The following is a 24,929-nucleotide window of genomic DNA, read 5'->3' as shown; positions in this document are numbered from 1 at the left end:
TTTTATTACGTTATTTACGTATTGGAAAATATATTTATTTAATTACCATATACGAAATGTATACTATTGCGTCATTATTTTTGGTGAGATGGAAAACTGGTTTCCCATCCATGATCGCCTTTGTGTTAGTTGTGTAAACAAGAAGATAATCTTCTTTGTACAGGGGCGCAACAGAACTTAAATTTTTCGGAAGGCTGAAATTCTCAATTTACCGAATAGAACTCCAAATGTCGCTGAATAGAACTCTTTTGCCAAATGATGCCAGTTTTGCCGAATAGAGCTCCAAATTTTGCCTAATCGTCAGAAAAAAAATTGCCGCAGAGGGAAATTTTTGGGAGGTCACAGTGACCTTCCGTGTCCTCCCATTCTGGCACCCCTGAGTTTGAACTCATTATAGTTTGATTCATTCTCAATCTGTTTTCAAAAATTTATTTAAGGAAAACATTATGTGCTATTTTTATTGAAAAAAGAATAAGATATCTAACTCGGCTCTTGTGAACAGGATAATTGCTTGTATTGGCAAAGTGAATGACACCAACAGAAATACGGAGCATTCAGCAGCATATGAAAAATAATGAAAAAGGAAATTTCGCCACTAGAAAATGATTTTAGAGAAGCAAGAAAGAAAAAATTGAATGTTAAGGAAACTGTCACAACCTCAAATATTTGGTAGGACCAAATGAGCTCAGTTCTATTTTCTTTCACTTTTGATAAATCAAGAAAACAGCAGTACGTAGAGTGTCCGAAAAGTCCTTGACACATTTTAAACATTCATATAACGCAACAAAAATGTCGTATGAATATGAGGTTTGCTCCATATTATTTCACAGGTTGAAGAATTTTCCTTGATATCGTAGAAATCTCTACTAATAATAAAGCTGAAAGTCTCTCTGGATTTCTGTCCGGATCTCTGTGACGCGCATAGCGCCTAGACCGTTCGGCTGATTTTCATGAAATTTGGTACAAAGTTAGTTTGTATCATGGGGTGTGTACCTCGAAGCGATTTTTCGAAAATTCGATCTTTTTCTCTTTCTGTTTCAATTTTAAGAGCATTTTCCGTAGCAAAATTATCATAAGATGGAGGAGTAAATTACGAAATTATCATGACGTGCAACCGTAACATGGGTAAACCATTTAAAATAGCAAATTGGCGAGAAATTCATCATCCATTATTTTTAAATATACAGGCGAACCAAATGACCTTTTGATTTTCTACTACCGGCAAAGCCGTGCGGGTGCCGCTAGTATGAAATCGAAGAAAAAGAAAAAAAAACGTGCAAGTGAGATGTTTAATCATTTTATTAAACAGAAAACAATACCTTCCATTACCAGAATTAAATAGGCGCACAGTATGTTGCTCGAACGACATCTAAACGGTACTCAAGTTCATACCATATCAACAAACAATAAACAAGTCATTCCACGTCACACACACACACACACACAACTGACCTAATTTTTCATATCATCCCCACTAGACCATCTCCGATTTCGATGAAATTTTATAGGGGTGTAGAGATGCTTTTGAAACTAACCTACGCAAATTTTCAGCTTCCGAGATCCAAATCCTGAGGATCTAGGATCTCCGAAAAATGTGATCCAAAATGGCGGATCAGCTTTTTGTGCCAAATTGCCATATTTAGACTATGTTTACAGAAACTTTTATCTTACTGGAAGCCTGAAATTTTAGGGGTTTAAAGTACTTTTGGTTGTCAATACGTTTTAGTATTTTTTATGAATGTGAGTTCATTAACTTTTATGTAGCACGCATGCAAAGTCGCAAGACAAACGCAGCGGAGAACCTTTTTACTGGATTTTAAAATGTCATACATTCTAAACCAAAATGATTCAAAAGCTTTTTTTTTTTGCAATTCTAGTGTCAATATACATGTTTTTTAATGGTTTATAGTTGCAGAGCGTAAGTATTGATTTTCTAAAAGATATTGGCATTTAAAGCAGCTGTCAAAATTGTTCACGTGAAAAAATAGCCTATTTTTAATGCGCTGTAGGTCAACTTTGTCATCTTGCATCTTCTTTTCGTTGCCACCATTAGAAAGAACATATTTTTTCTTATAAAAATTAATTTAATTACGATGGTGTTTTTTCAGATAAGCGTAAAAAAAGCTTGAAATACTGTTTGTCTTATCCAAGAAAGTCTCGTTCTACAATAAATAAAGAATGGTGAATGCCGTGGGGGACACCGACTTATAGGGATTTTGCAACTGTTATTAGTCAGAAATAGGTTTTTAGTTCTCTTGTTAAAAGTCTTCTGCAAATTAAATGTGTTAATAAAAAAATTTTGAAAAAAAAAAATTAGAACCGACTTCAAAATTGCTCTAAAAAGTGAAAAATAATTTTATTCTTTAAACACCATCGATAATGCTTTTAAACATAATTTTTGAAGTTGGCGCAAAAACAAAACGTAAAATCCAGTGTAACCATGCTTCGTTCATATTTTTTTTAGAAAAGCATCCAAAGTTACGAACGAAACATTTATATCGCTATTCAAATAAGCTGTCGTCAATGCATAATGTATGTGATAGTGAAGAAACTGGTCCTGGTTAAATTTATAGTTGTATTTGAGTTATGGCTGTGAATGATTTTATCTATCGTTTTTGCGCCAACTTCAAAAATTATGTTTAAAAGCATTATCGATGGTGTTTAAAGAATAAAATTATTTTTCACTTTTTAGAGCAATTTTGAAGTCGGTTCTAATTTTTTTTTTTTTTTTCAAAATTTTTTTATTTCATTCTTTTTAGTGTAAATGTAGGTATTTCAGAAATAGTAAGAAGTTACCATCACGAAACTTCACATTTTTTTCTTAAAAATGCTCTATACTAAAAAAAAAACTATTGACACTCGTTAAACTTCAAGCGATTGGCACTAAAAACTTATCTTTGATCCTCTCTGGAAATCATGTGAAGTTAATTTAATTATAACCATTTAAGTATTGCGTTTTTCCTAACTAATTTACATTTCACAGCATCTAAGTTGCTCATGATGCAATCCTGTATTTTCTTACTTAGCCCCGATCATCTGTTATCGGCATAGATGATAACGATAAAAATACTACAGAGTAGTTGAGGCAAACCTAATGGTAGCATTGTGAAGGCTAAGCAGATCCTAATCACTGCATCACCTCGCTTCCAGGTTAGGTTTACCCCTACTATGGAGCAATAGCACTGAAGAAAGGAAGATTTTGATCATTCACATAGGGTTACTATAAATCAGCAGGGTTACTAAAATAAAATAATTTACGCCAAAAATGAGAGGACAGCGCCAGATTCCCCATTATGGAAATATCCCTTGAAGAAATTTGATGCTTGCTTCAGAGAAGCCTTCATTCAAAATTAATATTATATATATATATATATATATATATATATATATATATATATTGCATGTAGTTCAGCTTTAATCCTGGCTTAGGGTGGCAACTTAGTGCTGAATACAAAAGTTTTTACCTTAATTTTCGAGTTGAACTGCACCATGGCATGCGGTACCAAATTAATTTTCAGTTTGTTGGTCATCTTATCTTCAATGAGAGAACAGTTATTGACTATTCCAGACTGATGAGTCCATAACAAGGACGAAACAGCAGTCTCTGTATGTCAAACCGGGATCTCGGTATTTTGCATGTAGTTCTGCCTCAGTCCTGGCTTTGGGCAACAACTTACTGCTATAATAATATATAGGTTGTCCGAAAAGTTCTTGACACATTTTTTAAAAACCCACAGAAAAGCGAAAAATTGTAGCATGAATATGTTGTACTTCACACCGCTATACTGGGTAACTTTACCCAAATTTACCCAAATGAACTACTGCTGAAACAAACAAATAAGGATGAGTCGGTTAATTTCCTTGATCTCAATATTCAACTGAATAATAAAGTTCCCAGTATAGCTTTGTATGATAAACGTCAGGATTTTGATTTTAAAGTGTATTCTTTAATTCATTTTCACAGTTGTGTCAGTAGAAAAGTGTTCAAAAATATAATCATTTCAGAAATTATTAGATATAAAAAAATATGCAATAATAAAACAAATCTGAAAACAGCGATTCGAATTTTAACTGCTACCCTAACTGAAAACCAGTATCCGGAGCATCTTTACGAAGCATTTCATTTGCAGTCTTGTGGAGGGCTAGCGATAGTCAATTGTCAGTTCCTTATTTTTCTGTTAAATGAATTTGATGGTTGCCCGTTCTTTCTTTTGATTTTGAGTTCAGGTATGAATTTTGTTTCTCTTGTGGTTTAAATGTTGTTCTATTTTCTTTAGATAAAACTTGTATTTTTCGTTTTAAAAGGTTCAATGTTTGTATTTCATGTCATGTTGATATTCTGGACTTTCAGTAACCCACTTGCTTGTTTTGTGAGATGTCGGGGACTAGTGCTGCTTTTTTAGGCAAATTTCGCCAGCAGCACTCACGAAACATCTCATGGTTTTTCCCTACCCTTGGGGAAGTACCCCCTGATGAGGCCCCAGGGTATCTTGGGATTTTTTCATTTTTTCCTTTTAAAAGATTTTTTCGTTCTTGTTCAATCCTTATATTGCTATCAAATGTGTTGTCTACCAGTATCATAGAGCAGCCTGTGGCGCCTATTGAACTGAGTAGTGAAGTTCATTTTGGTTGACTTGTCCAGATTATAAATACAATATATGATAGTGTTTCTATATATATATATATATATATATATATATATATATATATATATATATATATATATATATATATATATATATATATATATATATATATATATATATATAATATGTGTGTGTGTGTGTGTGTGTATTCGTTAAATTTAATGTTTCCGAACTCTGTCGCAGCCCTCTCGCACGTGTGCTCCATACCACCCTTATGTGCGGGAGGGTTGGGACTGAAATTAACCAATTAAAAATATGCAAAACAGATCAAGTTTTTGAATTTTACTCTCTTTTTTTAATATCTTTAAAAATATGCTATAATATTTTTATAAGCTTCACTTTTCTTAAATTTAACTTTCAAGTTATGGGGGGGAAAAAACGAAATCTGTTCCTCAACTCTCTCCCATAATTTATTCTATATTTACTACTTGTTTTTGAAATTCCTAAATGCAAAATAACAGTAGTCCTTTAATTCATGAGGTTTTGCGTAGCATTTTCGATAAAATTTGTTATTCGGGTCAATGAATATTACGGAGCCTACACATTAATTGAAGCACAGTAGCAAACGTTTCTAAATAAGATAGGGCTTTAAGTGATTAATGAGTTAGATACACGCACACCCACTTTTTTGTTCCATTTTTCCTTTTCTAGTAGAGGCAATATTAAAAAAAAAAAAAAAAAGACTAGGACTGATTAAATTCTTTTCTCTAAATCAATTTTCAAACTCGCTAATTGAGGTAATGAATTAATAATTTAATTGCATTAATTCACTTGCATTTTGTTTTGGTTTTCTATTTTCCCTCCACTCATAATTTTTGCTTTTGAAGAACTGTCGTAGAATCTCTGGACGAAGAAGAGTCCTTAGTCTGTCCTCTGCCCCCTCCCCTTTCTTCAAAGGTGTGCCCCCTCTTAGAATAGTAGGGGAATGTGGGGCAAAGTGAAATAGTTAAGACGACTGAACTTTTTCAAAATGAACTAATTGGAAATTTGTTTTTAAATCTGCAACACATAGAGAAAGAACATTGTCTTCTATAAAAACACATGCATTGAAACAATGTTTTTATATTTTTCTTCAGTAAATTTGCGCCTTCAGGAAAAAGTGAAAAAACTTTTTTTTTTTTTCATGAGGCTGAGTGAAAAATAAAATATTTTTCCAATAAAATATTTTCTATTCGATTAATTTTGTCTTTATCAACTAAATCAGTGAATAAAAGTTTGAATGAATAAACGAAGAGATATTGAAACAGTAGACGAATAATTAAATAAACTCATTAATTATCACATGAAGAAAATAAATGAGTTAGTATAGAGTGAATGAATATGAAAATAAGTGAGTGAATGAATGAATAAATAGGAGAATTACTAAATGAAGAAATGAGAATAAATTAATAAATGAATACGTAAGTGATTTAGTAAATGATTGCGTGAGTATGGGGCAAAGTGAAATAAACTATTTTACTTTGCCCCATCCACTTTGCACTGCATGTACTTGACTGATTGTACAAAATATTTAAAATACAAGTAAGTTTAATATTAGGTAAATAAATACAGAACCGAATATTAAAAAGTCTCAATTAATACTTAAAATGTTAATTACATGACCTTTATCATTTAATAATACCAAAAATACTTTTCAGACTAGCAACAAAGCATCTCTTTATAAGTATCTGTTTTTAAAAGTTGATTGTATGTTCTATTATTTCGAGCGATTTTTTTTTTCTTGACTGGAATAGACTACATGTGTTACTACATAATTGAAATATTACAAGATTGGTGGTGCTAAAAGCAGAGTGAATATTCTACCATTTCACTTTGCCTTACATTCCCCTGCATGAGCTCAAGCTCAGACAATTATTCTGTAAAAATTACTACAGTGTTTTATGTTGTTTTTTTTTTTTTTCCAAGTTTACTGCTATAAAACTTTCTGCTTTTCTGTTTCTAGTGGCAGACCCTCCCGAAAACGTGGAGATGCGCTGTTTTCATGACAGCACGCTTAACTACGTTGTTGTTACGTGGGATACACCCAAAAATGCCAGAGGAAGTGTCCAAGCTTATAATGTAAGTTTGCTCAATTTGTTTCAGATTTATTTCATTGTAAAATTTAATTACCTATAAGCCATTACCTATTTTTTTTAAAGATCTTTCGAACAGAAAAAAAATTGTTTGAATCGGACTATTCACTCAAAATGTATTCGGGGGGGACAGACAGACCGACCGACAGACATTTTTTCCCATATCAATACCCTACTTTCCAATTTTTAATTTTTCGATATTTACTTTTTTTTTCAGCAATCACGATTGCTAATTGCTTTCATCTGACCGTCCTTGATGTCCGGTTCCTTTTTCAGAATGGACCAGGGGCCACTGCAGCACCGCCGTCCACCGGGGGACGGAGCTGCTCCTCTGGTCCTAGCCTCCACTAGCAGCACTGTAAACCGGAATCCCCTCCTCCTAGGCGGTGTCCTGCATACACACACTCCTACATACACACAAACAAGTCCTTACACACTTACACACACGTAACCGCCCAGGAGGAGGGGCAGGCTTGGGAGGACATGAGCCGTTTCTAGAAACAATAGCCTCCAATGAGTAGGGTCCTGTCGCAACTGATTGCGAAAAACATAATTCGAATTCAAAGTGTCAGAATTCAAATTGGATATATATACACACACATATATATATATATATATTTTTACTTTCTCCTTTTTCGCTATATTTTCAAGATGCATTTAAGTCTTCTTTCATGCTTTTTTTTTTCTTTCTCTGACTATTACTTGGAAAGTAGGCTAAAAAACAGTAGTTAGCGCCGACGATATTTAGCCTCATACATACGAGACGTTTAAATGAATCGACTTTTAAAAAAGTTGCTCGTCAGCCAGTTTCTGACATTTTTCGTTGTGTTCACACGAGACAACTTAGTTGAATCAACTCTTCTTCTAATAAGCCGAAATTATTCAAGCAGCTGCTCCACAGCGCTGTTAAAACTGTAAGCTGAGTTAACTCAACTAGTTTACTCGTTTTGTCAAGCGGCCGCTTAGCAATGTCTCGATGGGCTGATTCAACTAAGTTCCTTCCTGTAAAAAAGGCCGTAAAATAAGAAATATAAAGCACTACAGACGATACATTTACAAATAGCAGTAAGGTATCCTTTACAGGAGGCTACTTACTTAAAATACACCACCAGCTCAGTTATTCCATCCGAGGACTGCAGTTTCGTGCTTTTTAGCACTCATCAACCCGGAATAGGAACCACATGAGCTGGTGGCGAAAATCCTCTTAAGGGAGCCAAGAGAGCCAAACAAACTGGTAGCTAATGTAGAATTAGCACACCAGATGAGTGACCGAAGCAATGGTGCGGTTCAACTCAAAGATTGATGGCGAGGCATGGTATTTTGTAGTAACTTACTAGAAAGAAGGCTACTTAGTTGAATCAACTTTCGAACGGGCGGTTATCAGGATGTTTAACCATGTAGAAAAATGAACAAATCGCCCGACATCGTTCTCGCGACAGTCAACTAATCGGGCACACCAGGCATATGTGCAGCTTCTATTCTCATCCCGATAAAGTGATTTAACTTTTGAGGGGATTCAACTCATTGAGACATTGCAAAGCTTTCACTCTACACACTAGTAAACTAGTCGAGTCAACTCGGTTCAGTTTTAGCACCGTTGTGGAGCAACTGCTTGAATTAATTCGGTTTACTGGAAGAAAAAAAATGATTCAACTAAGATGCTTCGTGCGAAAACCACGAAAACTAGTTGACAGGCAAACGTTTTCAAAGAGTTGATGCAAATAACAGCCTCGTGTATAGGAGGTCTAGCAGTAGCTTTTACATCGGGTTTTCACTTTTCTTTGGAAACAGACATTAAACTTTTAAAAGTCTCTTGCTCAGAGGTGCTAATGAATCACCTTACTAACATAAGTCTGTCTAGACATCAGTAGACTCGTCCATATCCTACACACAAACGCATACACACACACACGCCTACACACTCATGCCTGCGCACAGACACAAACACACACTCCTACACACATACACACACTCATGCCTGCACACAGACACAAACACATATGCCTACATACACACACACGAACGCCTACACACACAGCACTGCATACACAACACGCACACACATACATACACACATATACATGCACCCACATACATGCGCCTACACAAACACATACGCGCATTCATACACTCACACGCTCGTGATTGCGAAAAACATAATTTGAATTCAAGATGCCAAAAACGCAAATTAATATATATATATATATATATTTTTAATTTTAAGCCCGGTTGCGCCATGTCGCTTCACAGCTGCTTCGCTGGGACTGATAACTCGGGGGTGTTTCGGTAAACATGACATACGTATTCATCTCCGCTAACACACCGTGGGAGGGGGGGGGGAGCATACGAAGGCCTTCCCGCTTTGGGTCACTCTCCCCTATATAAGAAGAATGTAAACCCTTCTTAAATACAGGGTCCATTATGAAAGTAATGAGCATTTACTGGCAAAATTTGTTTATTGATCGTAATTTGTACAAATGTTCAATATTCTTCATAATACATTCCTCCTGCATCAATACACTTGCGGAGACGTGTTAGCCACGCCTGAAAGGCACCCTGAAACTCCTTGAAGGAAATGCCTCTCAGGAACGTTGTAACATGGTGTTGGGTGTTTTCCACGGTTTCCCAATGTTTTCCTTTCATCTTTCTCTTGAGTCGCGGAAACAAAAAGAAGTCACATGGAGCTAAGTCGGGACTGTAAGGGGGTGAGGGATCACCGGGTAGTTGCTCCGAGCCAGGAAATTGGTAATGATGAAGGCTTTGTGACTTGAAATGCAATCGTCCTTGAAGACTTCTTGCAACATCTGGAATGTTTCGGTTGCATTTTTTCCAAGCCTCAGGCAAAACTTTACGGCGTTTCGTTGTTTAAGCGAACGCTCCATCGTGTCATGTTACAAAAGTTGAAAACACACTTCAAGCGGAGGCACGTATCTCCTCTCACACTGCTCGAACTCAACTGACGACCGGATGCATTGAAAGGGCATGTCCCCCACCACATTTTCCAGCCAGTTTTACCGTGCTGCCATCTATCGTCGCGTCACAATAACATTATGCTCATTACTTTCATAATGGACCCTGTATAATTGCATCAAACCATCAATCAGTTTTTTTTTGACATAAGAAATTTTCAAAATTGTTTCAGAATATTATTCAACATGAAATAGCATTAGCAGGTCTGCCAATTAGGTAAGCGTTTAGCAATGTATTCAAAAAAATAAATACTTGTATACAACAGAGATGCATTTTTATGACTTCTTGAATAATAAATGACTGTTCTTAAAAGAATGCGTTTTATAATACAATTTGTTTCACTTACGGTAATGCAAACGAGCAAAACCTCCCTCCCAAAAGAAAGTCAGACTAATGATCAAGGAGAGTTAATGAGAGAAACGCAAGAAACAAATTTGTGAAAATAAACTGATAAATTTTAGTTAATGCGCGGACAAAAGAAGCTACTATTCTGTTTATGTCCGGGGTTCATTAATTATACGGAGTTTGAAGCTCGTAAAAACAGATGTAAAGGTCATTAGAATTGTTTTGCCAACAATGAAATGGGGTCTGCTGGTGAAATGCAAAGCGCTTTTTGTAAGTTATTTTGTTGGAACTTTGAGAATTTTTTCTTGAAATTTTTTTCTAAGTTCATTAATAATAGAAATGTAATAGTTTAAGTTATTTTTTCAGTACCATGTATTAAATTAAGTAAGTCTACAACACATGACTTCAAAGCGATCAAAAAGACTTTCTTGAAATTATTACTGTGTGTGCCGATAGAGTGGTGTAGTGGTCAGACGCTGGTGTCTTACGCCCAAAGGCGCAGGTTCGTTCCTGGCTCTCGTCGGTGGATTTTCAAGATGAAGAAAATCGGCAGTGTCCATGTCGTATGATTATGCGACATGTAAAAGATCTCTCGATTACTCATTTGGCATAGAGTATCTCTTGGCAAAATTCAATTCCTAGTGCTGTTTCGCATCAAATAGAGCCCAGGTGCCTCCATCTAGTGGGGAAACTGGGCGTCGAAATTCTCGTGGCAATGGCATCCCACTGATAGTAGTGCCACGTGAAAGAGTGGTTGCTTATGCCGGGGGATCGCACTTGGTCTGCAAAAGGCACCGCCTCTACCGCAGTCCCTCAGAAAAAAAATATTGTTGTAGCTAAAATTGAGGCAAACCTAACAGTCGTAATGCTATTATTACACTGTTAAAAAAATCCTGAACTTTTACGGTAAAAGTTACTGGTATCCATGTTGTCAGTAACTTTTACCGTAAAATCCTTATTTTACTGTAAAATTTTGCGGTAAAAAAAAACGAAAGTTAAAAAGCGCAGCATGCGAGGAGCATTCGATCTCGAGAGACTAGGTGAGGGGATGTACGGTATTTTGTGCTTTGCACTGTAAGTCACGTGGTGTATCATTGACGCTGCAATCGTTTATTTATTTTATTTTATTGTTTTTGGTACAATTTACAGCAATTTTTTTCTGTACTGTAAACACTCCATTTTACTGTAATATTTACCATAAAAGTTTCTTGAATTTTTAACAGTGTAGAATCTGCGTAGCCTTCATAATGCTGCCAGATTAGGTTTTCCCCAACTGGTGTTTTTAATTCTGATAAATTTTGTACCTTTATTCGGAAAATATGGGAAGTAAACAAAGTGTTGCCATTTTGAGAGAACAAATTTCTGGATGTAAATATTTTGGACGAACTATAAATCACATGAGTCCTTTACGAAAATTGCGTCCGTCTTTACTTTGTTTTTTAGTTACTTTTCATGATTTTTTAGTTAATCTTAGTTACGATCTTCTTATAGAAATGATGTTTTGTAATATTTTCCAAGCCTAGTTAGTGACTGATTTCCTATTATACGCATGGTATACTGAATCGCAATAAAAACCTCACAAACAAAATGTAATTTAGATTGTAAAAACTTAATTCAAAACAAATGGTACTCTGAATATACCTAAAAAACGATGCATAGGTCTCTCGAATGCTTCACACGAATCAACAAGTTGTCCTTAAAAAAGACTCTATCGTAAAAATAAGCAATGGTTCACCTTTTTTAGCAAAGTTCGTCTTAAGACCCTTATTTATTTTGGAGAAATAAGGTTGTTTAAATTTTTTTTTCAAACCACACGAAAGGAAACTTTTCATTTGGGATTCACGTGGCATTACGAGTTGAAACATCAAAGGCAAAAATAAAGTTATCCTGGAGGATTAAAAGCAGCATCATAAACTTTTATGACTCTTCTGAGGTTTTGAGACCTACTGGATTTAAAGCGCCTCTAAATCATGCAAGTTGGAAATGACATGTTTACAGGTTTTTATCTCACACGATATTTCTTCAAATAAGTTTTAAAATACAGGGTGTTTCAAAATGAATAGCGGGGTTTTAACATGTTATAATATTTATTACACCAAACTTACAGCCACAAGTGATATATCAAATGAAAGAGAAACTCAAACAGTTTTTTTTGTTTGTTGGCATCAGTGCGCATGCACGTGGAATGTTTCTGCTGCAATCCGCTAGAAAGCGCTTGTAGCAAAGATGGCGACTAAAGAACAGAAAGCGTTTTGTGTGTTATCTTTCAGCAAGATGGTGCGCCGCCTCACTGGCATAATGAGGTACGCGATTGGCTTAACCTAACTGTACCCGACCGCTGGATTGGCCGTAATGACAGGGCTTGTTTCCCATGGCCTCCACGGTCACCCGACCTAACGCCGTGTGATTTCTATCTTTGGGGGTTCATTAAGGACCGTGTGTATGTGCCTCCACTGCCAGCCGACCTTCCCGAATTAAGGAACAGTATTGAAACAGCTGTTGCAGCAATTACTAATGAGACACTCATCAAAGTTTGGGAAGAACTCGCATATCGTCTTGACTTGTGCCGAGTGACGAATGGTGCTCAGATTGAACACTTGTAGGCCATTATGTAAAACTGTTTGAGTTTCTCTTTCATTTGATATATCACTTGTGGCTGTAAGTTCGGTGTAATAAATATTATAACATGCTAAAACCCCGCTATTCATTTTGAAACACCCTGTATTACGTTAAAAAATATAGGCGAGCAAGAGAACATAAATTACGTGTCAAATTATTCGGGAAATTCTAATAACATATGTAATCTGTGCCAAGACAGAATATGGCTTTATTATTATGATATGCTTTTGTAATGAAAATTCCATTGCGGCAGTTTCACGGGTAACTACTAAACTTTTTGATGCAAACCAGAAAGTATTTTGTAACACTCAAGGCAAAGTGTACTTTTTAAAACGATATTTCCTCCTAGAATACTGTTTTTGTTATTTATGAATTCAGTGGTATAATTGAACTGTCGAAATACATTTTGAATGATTTAAAAAAAAATGTTAAAACATGGGAACTGACTGAAATTTAAAAAAAAACATATCAGTGAACTTACTCTGATTTTTAAAAAACACCTTGTTTCTATGTGACAGGAGGAATTTTAAAATCTGTTTTATATAAATATTTTTTTGAAAACAGCCAAAATGTGAATTTTTTGTTTATTTTTCTCCGATAGAGTGAAAAAAAAATGCTTAAAATGGTATCTTACTTCCGAAACTTGATAATGTGAGATAAAAAGTTAGAGCACATCGTCAGAAAAAAAAAATCAGCAGTTTTTATGATCGTGATTTACAGCATGCTAAATTATGCCCATTTAACGATTACAGTTGGAATTTCATTTTCAGGAATGGAATAGTGTGTAAACCGTGGATATAACAGCGGATTATAAAAATTTGTCCACAATGGAGTCGTTTCCAAAATTTTAAAAGTATTTTTTTCCGAAAGAGCATGCTTAAAAATATAGGATCTGACCATTTTTTTTAATAATTTGTTTACGTTTAATATTTAAAAAGAAATTACTTAAATCGGAGCGCTTTCATTGCTGACGGCTTCTGCCGATGACATCACAAATGATGAAATGCCATTTGGTATTGCCATTCACAGTGCAAAATATTTAATTCGCATCTTTACTCACGTGTATTGGCAACGTAGAGCGCAATTTTAATTCGCTCCTTGATTATCATAACGTGGAAACGTCGTAGAAAGATGCTGCAAAGTGCATCACTTGTGACGTCATCAAGACCACGCCTTGTTTGAAAAATCGGACATTTTAAAAAATTAATTAAAAAAAAAAACTGTTGGGAAAAATGAAAGTATTTTCTGGGTCCATGTTATTTTTTTGCTCGTTCTATCCATTTCAGTGACTAAAAGTAGTACTTTTGACTGAAGGAAACCACCCCATTCGCAATTAGTTTACCATCAGCAGCTAATCATTAAATCGCTACATTTACCATTAGGTGCATTTAGCATAAGCCGCTGTTCCGAGATTCCATTCATCGCATCCAAGTTTAATTTCATGAGCAACCAATTCTCCGTTAAGGATAAACATAGTTCTGTTTGCGGAACATTAGGTCCTGATACTGTGCTAACAAAGCCTTCATTTTCCAGTTTAGTTGGCTTATTTTAAGATTGAACAACAGTGAACTTGGCGTAATTGCGTTGGGCTTTTCACAGTTCATGTAGGCATTTTATTAAAAAAATTAATTTAATTATAATCATCCAGTCATAACTCCTCCCTCAAATCGTCTCTCTGTGGGAAAATTTTGTATGAAGACGGTTTGAGGGAGGAGCTATGACGTCAATACGAAGCAAAATGATTCCGTGTGAGTCCCAGAGTAAGCCTCTAAATCACTAATAGTTTTTCTCATATTCTCTTCCATAGATATAGTATGAACTAGATGCACAACGAGAAACAAGTTCCACGAACAAACGAGACCATCCAGTAAACGGACAAGCGTCTGAAAAATCGATTTTAAAAAATCCTGTGTGAAATTTCAATAAGAATGTTTTAGTGTTAAATTTTTTAGGTAAACGATTGCCAATTTCAACGAACGGGGAAGGCCTTCGTTTTTTGCGATGCAAACAGCTTTTGCCGATTTATTTCGAGATTCGCCAATCATGCTGCATTCAATGGCGGCCAGTGGTTGCCGATACGGAGTTGTGTATCTAGTTATACTACATCTATGGTTCCTAACCAGTACGAACAAAGTATTTTGTAAAGTACGTGTAAAATCTAAAATCTTCATATCTGCTCTGTCAGAAAAAAAGAAAGAAACTGTCAAAACATTTTTCATGCTCCCTAACAAAAACCTCATCCATCATTAACTTCTCCAAAGCGAAGAATTAAATGATTATTTAAGAAATATAAATAATTTAATTACAAAACTGTAATACGATAGCACGTAAGATCTCTCTTAAAATCATGATAATGCTAATAGACTGCTCTTTGCTTCGTAATTACTTCTATTTATTTTTTCAAGCAGTGAATTAGTTAATTAGCACTAATTGTTCTCGTTTTGTGTTAAGTCTTTTCTTTCTTTTGCTTTTGATGCAATCTTGTATCCGCTATAAATATTTATCATCCTTGTTGATTACATTCGTTATTTTTTGCTATTTCACTAATGAGTAGAAGTAAACCCTTAATGAAGGATGTGATCTTCTAGTTAACGCTGGAATTTGAAACTTCAGACAAAAATGAAAACTATCTCGGGTAATTTTGGTTTGACTCAGTACTTGGTTTTAAAATTGGTTTTGTTGAAGAGGTAATAATACCTTTCCTTGTTGAAAATAATAGAATTTGCCTTCTGTGACATCTTCAGGGTACGTTACTTGTGTATTGGTTAAATTTGAATCTTGAGATTTTTCCTTTTTTTTTTTTTTTTTTTTTTTTTTTTTTTTTTTTTTTTGCATTATAAATTAAAAACTACTGCGAGAAAAAAAACTTGTGACAATTATATTCAAAAAAAGTTTGTTCAAGTTGGACTATTTACTCAAAACTTTTTTGGAGGAGGGGAAGAGGCCAAAAAGATTGACAGACACACAGTTTGCTCTTCTCAAAACCCTAATTTCCAATTTTTAATTTTTCGATATTTATTTAATTATTTAATTTATTTTTGATTTTTTTTTTTTTTTTGTTTACAGCAATATTTTTAAGATGCTTTAAGTATTTTTCCATGCTTTTTTCTTTCTTCGTTCTTTTACATTTACGGAGAAAATAGAATAAAACAGCATTGAAGAAAATAAAGGTTTCACGCATTAGATTATAAGTGATTTAGTCTCAAATATTACAGCATAGGCAAAAACATTATGATGTGATGTTTACTGGTAAGTTTTGTTGTTGTTGTTGCATGCCCTCATGGTCAGCAGTGCTAGACCAGGTCCGTGAGTTTGTTTACTCTCAAGAAATCCAGCACTGTCACTGGGTCTTCAGTCAAATCCCTCCAGCACTGTTAAAAATTCAGGAAGATTTTCTGGTAATTGTTACTGTAAAATTGCATCGCCGACGCATCGCTGATTTTTACGGTAATTTATACCGGAGAAATAAGCGATCCCAGCGCCAACTGGTTGCTGTGGCCTACCGAGGAAACCGTAAAATTTTACAGTAACATTTGATTTTTACGGTAATAGTTACTGGCAACATGGATGCCAGTAACAATTACCGTAAATTTTCCGGAAAATTTTTAACAGTGTGGAGAGCCCCAGGCACGACAGTATATGGTCAGGCAAAGCCTGCTCAACTCTCAACAGAACACTTGGAAAAAGTCTGAAAGGTCTTCGACCCCTCCGAAAATTTTAAAGTTTTAAGATGTCCACTACGAAAACGGGCAAGAGTTGTTTGTTCCTGTCTGTCAAACCCAGGGATCAGGCAGCCACCAGGTCGTGAACATCTGTACCAATGGCGTTCTGGATGGACAATCCAAGTGATATTATCCCGGTGTTTAATCTTTGAGTGGATCTCCTGAAAGGTGAGTGATGCCGTTGGCTCTGAGACCTCAGCAGCACTAGCTTTCGCCAAGGTATCCGCGATCTCATTACCCTCAATTTCCACATGGGAAGGGATCCACTGCATGTGAGTTTGATGAGAGACGGAACGTTGTTTTAGTTTGTTGTGAGTATTGAAACTCCTACACTATCTCTCACACTTTGCCATCTGGTCAGGTGCTGTATTGCTCTTCTGCTATCAGAAGGTATCCAGATTTCGGTTTCGTGGGGGAGAAGCTCTAGAGAGTCTAGGGCTTCATCTATGGCTATTAGCTCACTACGGAACACAGAGCAGTTTTTTTGGTGCTCAAGTTCTTGCAAATAACGAAGGCTGCTTTCTTTCTCCACCCATGAGTGAGTGATACTGGTAAGTTTTTGGTGCCCTAATCAAAAGTACCATACTTAGAGATCGGAAATGTTTCTTCCAAATTATGAAATTTTAATTATGTGTCAGCATTGATTATATCGTTTTAACGCCACCACGTACCAGTTATGTAAGCTACCTTTGTGCGAATTTTGTGAAAAGAAAAAATATTAAATTTAATTTTAAATCAATTATTAGTACGTTTTTTTCCAAAATTTTGAGTTGTGCACTTTCCTTGCCGGGGTGCGACAGGTTGAAGATCATTTTATCATTACTCATTAAAAATACATAAGAAGTAAAAAAGAAAGTTTCAAGAAATAATTTTCATCATGAAAAAAATCATCTGCCCAGCTCTTCATGTTAAAGTATAAAGCATAGACTAATAATAAGAGTAGACCGAGCTTTCCCGGACTTGCTGATGAAAAAATTGGTTCATGGATACATCATGTCACTGGTGGGAGTCTTGGCGAAAACATTGGCAGCATGGTTGCTAGACGGCAACATTATCTATAGTTTGGCACTCGACATGTATTTTAAGACGTAATGTGTTTTCATTATAATTTTTTTTCCAGGTGCAGAGATTGAACTGTTTTTCTTTTAGTTATGCATTATTTTGACATTAGTAATTAGTTTTTGATCACAGTTTTCAGTAACTTTTATTTCATTTGGAACTGCTACGTCAGCGTTGGCGTAAACGTAATGGCGTAAACGTTTTGCGTTAACGCAAAAATGTACTAATTGGTATCTTAAATTGAAATTGTAGGTAAAAATCTTACCGTTTCCGATTCTTTTTGGGCGCTTGCATCTTTAATTGATTAGAGAGTTATTGAAATTGACTAAAGAAAATGCATTATCTATAGTTTGGCACTCGACATGTATTTTAAGACAATGTTTTCATTAAAAAAAACTTCCAGGTGCAGAGATTGAACTGTTTTTCTTTTAGTTATGCATTATTTTGACATTAGTAGTAGTTTTTGATCAGTTTTCGGCAACTTTTATTTCATTTGAGCTGTCGGCGTTGGCGTAAACGAAATGGCGTAAACGTTTTGCGTTAACGCAAAAATGTACTAATCGGTATCTTAAATTGAAACTGTAGGTAAAAATCTTACCGTTTGCTGATTCTTCTTGGTCGCTTGCATCTTTTATTACTTAGAGAGTTATTGAAATTGACTAAAGAAAATGCACAATACTATCTAAACGAAAAACTCACTATATTAACAAAATATTTACAACTTAGAATAACAAATTTACAAATCGGGAGTCCATAAAAGATCATTCTTCCGTGTTCCATCCATTATATTTATTTCTCTCGGGCGTTGATCGTCTGCTACGATCAACGCCTGCTGTTGCTAGGATATCCACCAGTCACATGGTTTGGTTTATGAGCAGCAAAAGGGTTGCCATAGCTCGGTCTATTATTATTAGTCTATGGTATAAAGTACTCCAAATTTCGTTTTATTCGCCAATGCCAAAAATAGAATTCATAAATTAAAACTTTAGAATGAAAATAAAAACAAATCATATCAACAAACATTAGTTCACAGTAAAAATCAGGGCTGCAGAGTCGAAGTCGGATGATTTTGGGGTGAAGGAATTGGAGTCGGGAGTTGAAGACTTTAAAGTTCCAAGAGTCCGAGTCGGACATTTCCCCTGTGAATTTCTGTCGAAACTGCGGAGTAAGAGTCGGAGTCGAGTTGTCGGAGTCTGACTAGTTTTAGGGTACAGGAGTCGGAGTTGGGAGACGACATCCCTAAAACTTACAGTCACTCAAAATAATAGCCGAACAAAAATACCATTGCATGGTGTTTGATAACTGAATTAGTTCCTAATTTTTCACAAAAAATAAGTCAGGTGAACTATAATAAAAATGTCATGAACTGATTTTAATAGAATTTGAATTATTGTGTCTTAAGATTTGGTCGGAACCTTGGGGGGGGGGGTTTCTATACTGCACTATGGTAAAGATTTATATGAGAATGTTTTTGTTTGAAAATGAGAATTATAAAAAAAAAAAAAACAGTTTGAACCCTATTCAGAGAGCCTTATATAAATAATAGCTAATGATCGAGTAACCCGCGTGTGTTTCAACAATGAAACTGACATGATAATGTGTTTTTGTTTTTTGGTAATGTTTAACACATGCAAGGAAAAGGCTAAACTGGATCCGGTAAATTAAAAACTGTTTTACGGGTAGTATCATTTCAAGAGAATGAAGAACATGTAACGCTATCTACTGGAATTTAAGGGGGGAGGGGGGGGGGAGAGAGTTTCTATCAAAATATCAGGCAATGATTTAGTTCAAATATTACAAGCACCCGTCACTGGTGACTTTCTAGTTTTAATATAATTGTTGTATAATTTTCAACGATTTAAAATGATTCTATTGCTTTCTCTTAAATAATAACAAAGGCTTTATCGTAACAAGGCTTATATTGCTATTAAATATATCTGATTACTATATTTTTGTGTTAACGGTAAAACAAAATAATTCATATAAAAAAATATATTATTTATTTATTTATAATTATTAATTAATTAATTTATTATTTTTTCAAACCTCTGACTGAGTTTATCACTATTTCATAAAACAGTCATTTGAAGCCTTTTTCCCAATAAAATGAGGTAGGATCAGGTGTGGGATTGAATGGGTATAAAAACATAATTTGTTATTATTTAAGAGAAAGCAATAGAATCATTTTAAATCGTTGAAAATTATACAACAATTATATTAAAACTAGAAAGTCACCAGTGACGGGTGCTTGTAATATTTGAACTAAATCATTGCCTGATATTTTGATAGAAACTCTCTCCCCCCCCCCTCCCCCCTTAAATTCCAGTAGATAGCGTTACATGTTCTTCATTCTCTTGAAATGATACTACCCGTAAAACAGTTTTTAATTTACCGGATCCAGTTTAGCCTTTTCCTTGCATGTGTTAAACATTACCAAAAAACAAAAACACATTATCATGTCAGTTTCATTGTTGAAACACACGCGGGTTACTCGATCATTAGCTATTATTTATATAAGGCTCTCTGAATAGGGTTCAAACTGTTTTTTTTTTTTTTTATAATTCTCATTTTCAAACAAAAACATTCTCATATAAATCTTTACCATAGTGCAGTATAGAAACCCCCCCCCCCCCCCAAGGTTCCGACCAAATCTTAAGACACAATAATTCAAATTCTATTAAAATCAGTTCATGACATTTTTATTATAGTTCACCTGACTTATTTTTTGTGAAAAATTAGGAACTAATTCAGTTATCAAACACCATGCAATGGTATTTTTGTTCGGCTATTATTTTGAGTGACTGTAATTAAACGCTTCCAGGCTGCTCAGTTCACCGTACCCTAGAAAATGAGAGTAACTTTTTAAAAACATTCTAGTGGCCATAAAGAGGATATTTTAATGAACATCCCACGTTGTATGAATTATCTTCTTCGAGTCAAGTCACGTGATATCACGTAGCAGCTTAAGGGGACGCGGTACCAAACATCAAAAAAAAATTTATATTCATTTTAACTCAAAACTTTTTATGATTTTATGTTTATGATTTAATACAATAAAACAATTTAGCAAAAAAAGCCGTGTTAATTCATTATTTAATGTAAAATTTTTAGCTTTTTAAAAAAAAAATTCAAAAATTTATCTCTTTCTACAATTTTTGTCGTATCGAATCCATTCCTTTTTTAAAACACTATTCAAACACTTTTACATAAAACTAGGTATTTTTTAAAATATCAGAGCGATAGAAAAATATTTATGATTTTTTTTATACAGTATGTCTAAAAAATTGGTAAAAATCTCTTATTTTAAAGTTCGATTTAAAAAAAAAAATGTTTCACTTAGAGTTTCAAAAATACCCAATTATGTGAGGCAAATACTTATAAACATGTGCAAAAAATTTCAAATTGCTATCTTAAATACAAAAAAAGCCTTTGCACTTTAAATACACCAAAGATGTAAAAAATAGAAACTGAGAAAAACGCATTTAAAGTTTTTAATGGATGTGAACTACCGGAGGAAATTTAAAGGGATCACAGCAGACATGATGTTACGAAATCGGTTATAACTTTTTTCCCTTTAATATTTCAGAATAAGATTTAGAACATACAAAGATTTCTGAACGTGTGTGTGTGATGCCACGTACATAATTTACCGTGATTTTTGATTATGTGAATACCCCTTTTGTTGAGCTTTTAAAGAATTAATTTTCGTATCGTAGACTCTCGTAATAACGCATTTTTCAGGAGACAAGAAAAAAGCGCGTTACATTCAAAAATCTCTACATAGAATAAAATGAAGTCCCCAAAAAGCGTCTGTGCGTTTGAACTCGCAAAAATCGGGAACTAGCCGGCCGATTTCGATGAAATTTTCACAGTTTGTTCCTTTAAGTCCCGAAAAGATTTGCAGACTAGTTCGAAAAAAATTCGATGAATAGTTCTTTTTTATTCCAATTTGGGCCCAATTTTCTCATAAATTCCCAATTATGGTGAAGAAAAATTACCTGCATATACTAATATTACATATCGTTGGAAAGAGTAGAACTTTCCGCGTTCTATGCAATTTGTTTCAATGATCTAACTTAATTCCAACGGGAGTTATTTGGATTTTTAGCTCGAATTTGTTTAGGCTTAGCTGAAATTTAGGCACTATTTTCTTCATTAAATCTATGAATAAAAAGTGAAGGAATTGTCCCACAGTTCTCTTTTTCACAGAACTGAAAAGAACGGCTTTTTTTACTTTGGATCTAACTCGACCTATGGTCGAAAGTTTAACTCTCTATCACCATTAGAAAAAAAGTTACAAGCGAATTAAATGAAGTTCAAAAATCTGTTCTCTATACAAGTTTTTAACCATTTTATTTTCCGTTTCCACGGTAACGCTTTTTGAATCCATTGTTTATTTCCATCTTTCTCGTTTTCAATTCTTAAACTTATTTTAAATTGTGTTTCCATGGTTACGCGTTTTAAATCCATCTTTCTCATTTAAATTTCTTAAAATTATTTTAATATTTGTTATCATTGTTTGGAGGGGAAATTTTGCATGATGGATTTTTTTCTTTTATTTAAGCCTGATTGTTGAATATACGTCACTTGACACAATTTTTATTTTCAAAGTAAACCGGGCAAAGCCGAGCAACGCAAGCTAGTGTGATATAAGAGAGGTGAGTAAAAAAAAAAGTTTTTGTGTAAGCGAACGTATCAGTAAATGATGTGAGCAATTACAAAAATTTAGTTTATTATTACATTGGAGGGCATCTTAATGAAATCAACAAAAGAGGAGTATCAAATTTATTTTCAAAGGAAAATCAATTTAAAATATTTTAGCTCTTTTTTTAATAAAATGGAAGTCAAACGCAGCAATAAAATTGTATTGTTTAGGTGAACTATTGTAAGTGAATAGAAAACATACATTTTTCCCCCTTGACTATATGAAGGATAAAAAAATACTTTTCGTAAGAAATACTTTGGTTTGTTCCTTAGAGCAGGAATTGGATGCCTCGGTTGCATAATCGATTAACTCCACTTTTTTAAAAAATCCTCATTTTTCCAAATAGCTCAAATCGGTCAAAAATATGATTTTTTTATTCCGTGGAAGTAACAATGTATGAAGTGTGCTGAATCGTATGAAAAAACAGCTTGTTGATTTGATGTTTTATCGCGAAGTTATATGCGTTTAAAAAAAAAGTAAACAGAGCGTGTTTTCGATTAAAATGGTTGTAAAACATGTAAACAAAATCGAAAAACTAAGTAAAACTAAGTGTCAAACATGTAAACTAAGTTTCAATAAATTCTTACATTGGTATTAATGTCAAATATTTAATCATCGTGAAAATATTTTTCGGGAGGTATTAAAATACGAAGATCATGAAATGAAGGTGAAATTAGACTTTAACGTCATTTACCTCGGACTGGAAAATTCGATGCTGACACAGATTGAAAAAAGCTCCATGCGACTTAATTTTTGTTCGATATGCTTCAAATTTCAGAATATGCTACTTTGGTAGTAGTTTGATAAAACTGGGTATGCATTAAGGTTTAAGAGAATTTTATGCTGCTTAAAAATATTAAAGTTTTGATTTTTATGTAATATTCGCAACAAAAACTATTGCTTTACGCGAAAAAAAATACTGTGCAGTTAATAATGGAACAATCCTTAAATGGATACCCAAAGTTCTTGGCAATCTTCTGTTCTCTGATAAAATACTAATTGTTTGAGAAAAAAGCAAAAATTGAGTCGCATGGAGCATTTTAAAGTTTTTATTTTAAATTTCAAACTTTTTAATTTTTTACTAAATTTTTATTTTGTTGCTCTTTTTTTGCTTGATATTTTGCATGCTAATAAACTTACTAACTTTTATACCCAGTTTCACATTTCAAAATTAATAAATAAAAGAAAAAGCTTTCAAGGTCCACCGTCCCCCTAATAGTGCTTAATCAATGCTTAGAATGTGAATTTATGTTAAACTTTTGGTTCAGTACATTTCAGATCCTGTGATGGCAGAAAATGTAACACGAGGGCCTATTCACTCCTACGGATATAACACCATCTTCTTCATCACTTTTATTGAACTTTTGTTTTATGGTGTTAATCGATTTGGCAAGTGAAGCATCCAATTAGTAAATGGAGGGTCAAGTCCAATCATTGGCCAAGCAAAAGCTTGGGCAAAGACCTCAAGTCACGTGACTCAACAACGACGAATGGTTGACACGTTTTGCATGAAACCGGCGAACGAAACCTGATTTCTTCCAATGCTTCGCTTTAAAATCTATCACTCGACGTGGAGTCTTTCTCTTCTCAAAGGTTTCTTCACCTTATATTAGTTGTGTAAAATTTAAAGCGAAGAATTTTCAACTTCTGTTTTTCAGACAAAGAAAAACCCCTGATATAAAAGAGTGAGGGGCACACCGAAGGATTTCTGTATTTCCTATTTCTATCGACTGATGTTTAAAATTATTGACTTAAAAAATGTGTGTAACTAAATTCATCCTTACAGATAACTTTGGAAGGAAATACCCGCTACAGGAACGACAGCGGCTTCATAGTGCCAGACAACTTCGAGGAATTCAATGAAGTTCCAAAAGAAAGTCAAGTTTTTAAGAGGACCGTCCGCCCCAACACAAAATATGCAGTGAAAGTTTGTACTGTCAACAGAGCAGGCTGTGGACCAGTCAGCAGATCTACAGACAAATCATCTTGTATTTCTCCACCTTCAGGTAAGCTTAATCAATATTCATTTCTGCTATTGAAGCCTGTTGACACTAAGAAACTTTTTCGCGAGATATAATTGTGGTACTGTAATAACAGTTTGAACTCGCAAGAGAACTTATTGGTCACGTTGTACAAGCAATCAATATGAATCAAATAAATCTGTAGTAAACTCTCGATTATCCGCAGGGTTGATTATCCGCGACCTTTCACACTTTAAAAAAAAAATAGTATGTTGTGGCCATTACGAAACTTTCTTCTATATTTTTCCTTTTTCTGATCCCTCCCCATGCTTAACGAGAAAGCAATATTCCTAACAAAAACAAAATTACGCATGCGAAAACTTGACGACCATCCCAATGTCTGAATTATTGCAAAAGCAAAGAAAAGAGCGAAAATTGAAAGTTATTTTAAAAGCCTTGCTTGAATTAATTACAAATATTTTATTTGTCAACAAACATAAGATGGCAACAGTTAAAAATTTTAAATCATTGAGATAATATTTCCGATCATTTCCATACAATTAAAATCACGAGAAATACGCAGACGACAATCTATTCGCAACTCCAACGAACTATAGGGGGCACTGAAGTCACTGTCTAATGGCGGAATTGAAAACTAAAACAAACGCACATGGTAACGAAAAAAATGCTAAAAGTGTTGTGATTTTTGTTCGTACGTATGATTTTTTCGCTTTATTCTTTTTAAATTAATTTTCAAAGTCTTGTGGATATTCTGGCCCACGTAGAAAGAAATGAGAATTCAAGAAGCATTACTAAACGTCAAAGATTAA

The 24,929-nt window shown here is 34.4% G+C and overlaps 1 protein-coding gene across 1 annotated transcript in view; it reads left to right on the top strand.

The window, feature by feature from the left end:
* Positions 1 to 24,929, top strand: part of LOC129225066 (tyrosine-protein phosphatase 69D-like) — a 331,748-nt gene that overhangs the window by 88,133 nt on the left and 218,686 nt on the right. Inside the window, exons 5-6 of the mRNA XM_054859614.1 lie at positions 6,589 to 6,704; positions 23,925 to 24,144. Coding sequence (XP_054715589.1) covers positions 6,589 to 6,704; positions 23,925 to 24,144 — 336 coding nt within the window. The remainder of the gene's footprint in view (positions 1 to 6,588; positions 6,705 to 23,924; positions 24,145 to 24,929) is intronic.

The sequence above is a fragment of the Uloborus diversus genome, chromosome 6, assembly GCF_026930045.1.
Source record: "Uloborus diversus isolate 005 chromosome 6, Udiv.v.3.1, whole genome shotgun sequence".
Classification (NCBI taxonomy): domain Eukaryota; kingdom Metazoa; phylum Arthropoda; class Arachnida; order Araneae; family Uloboridae; genus Uloborus; species Uloborus diversus.
The sequence above is the reverse complement of the archived record's forward strand: the minus strand, read 5'-3'. Positions and strand labels throughout refer to the sequence as shown.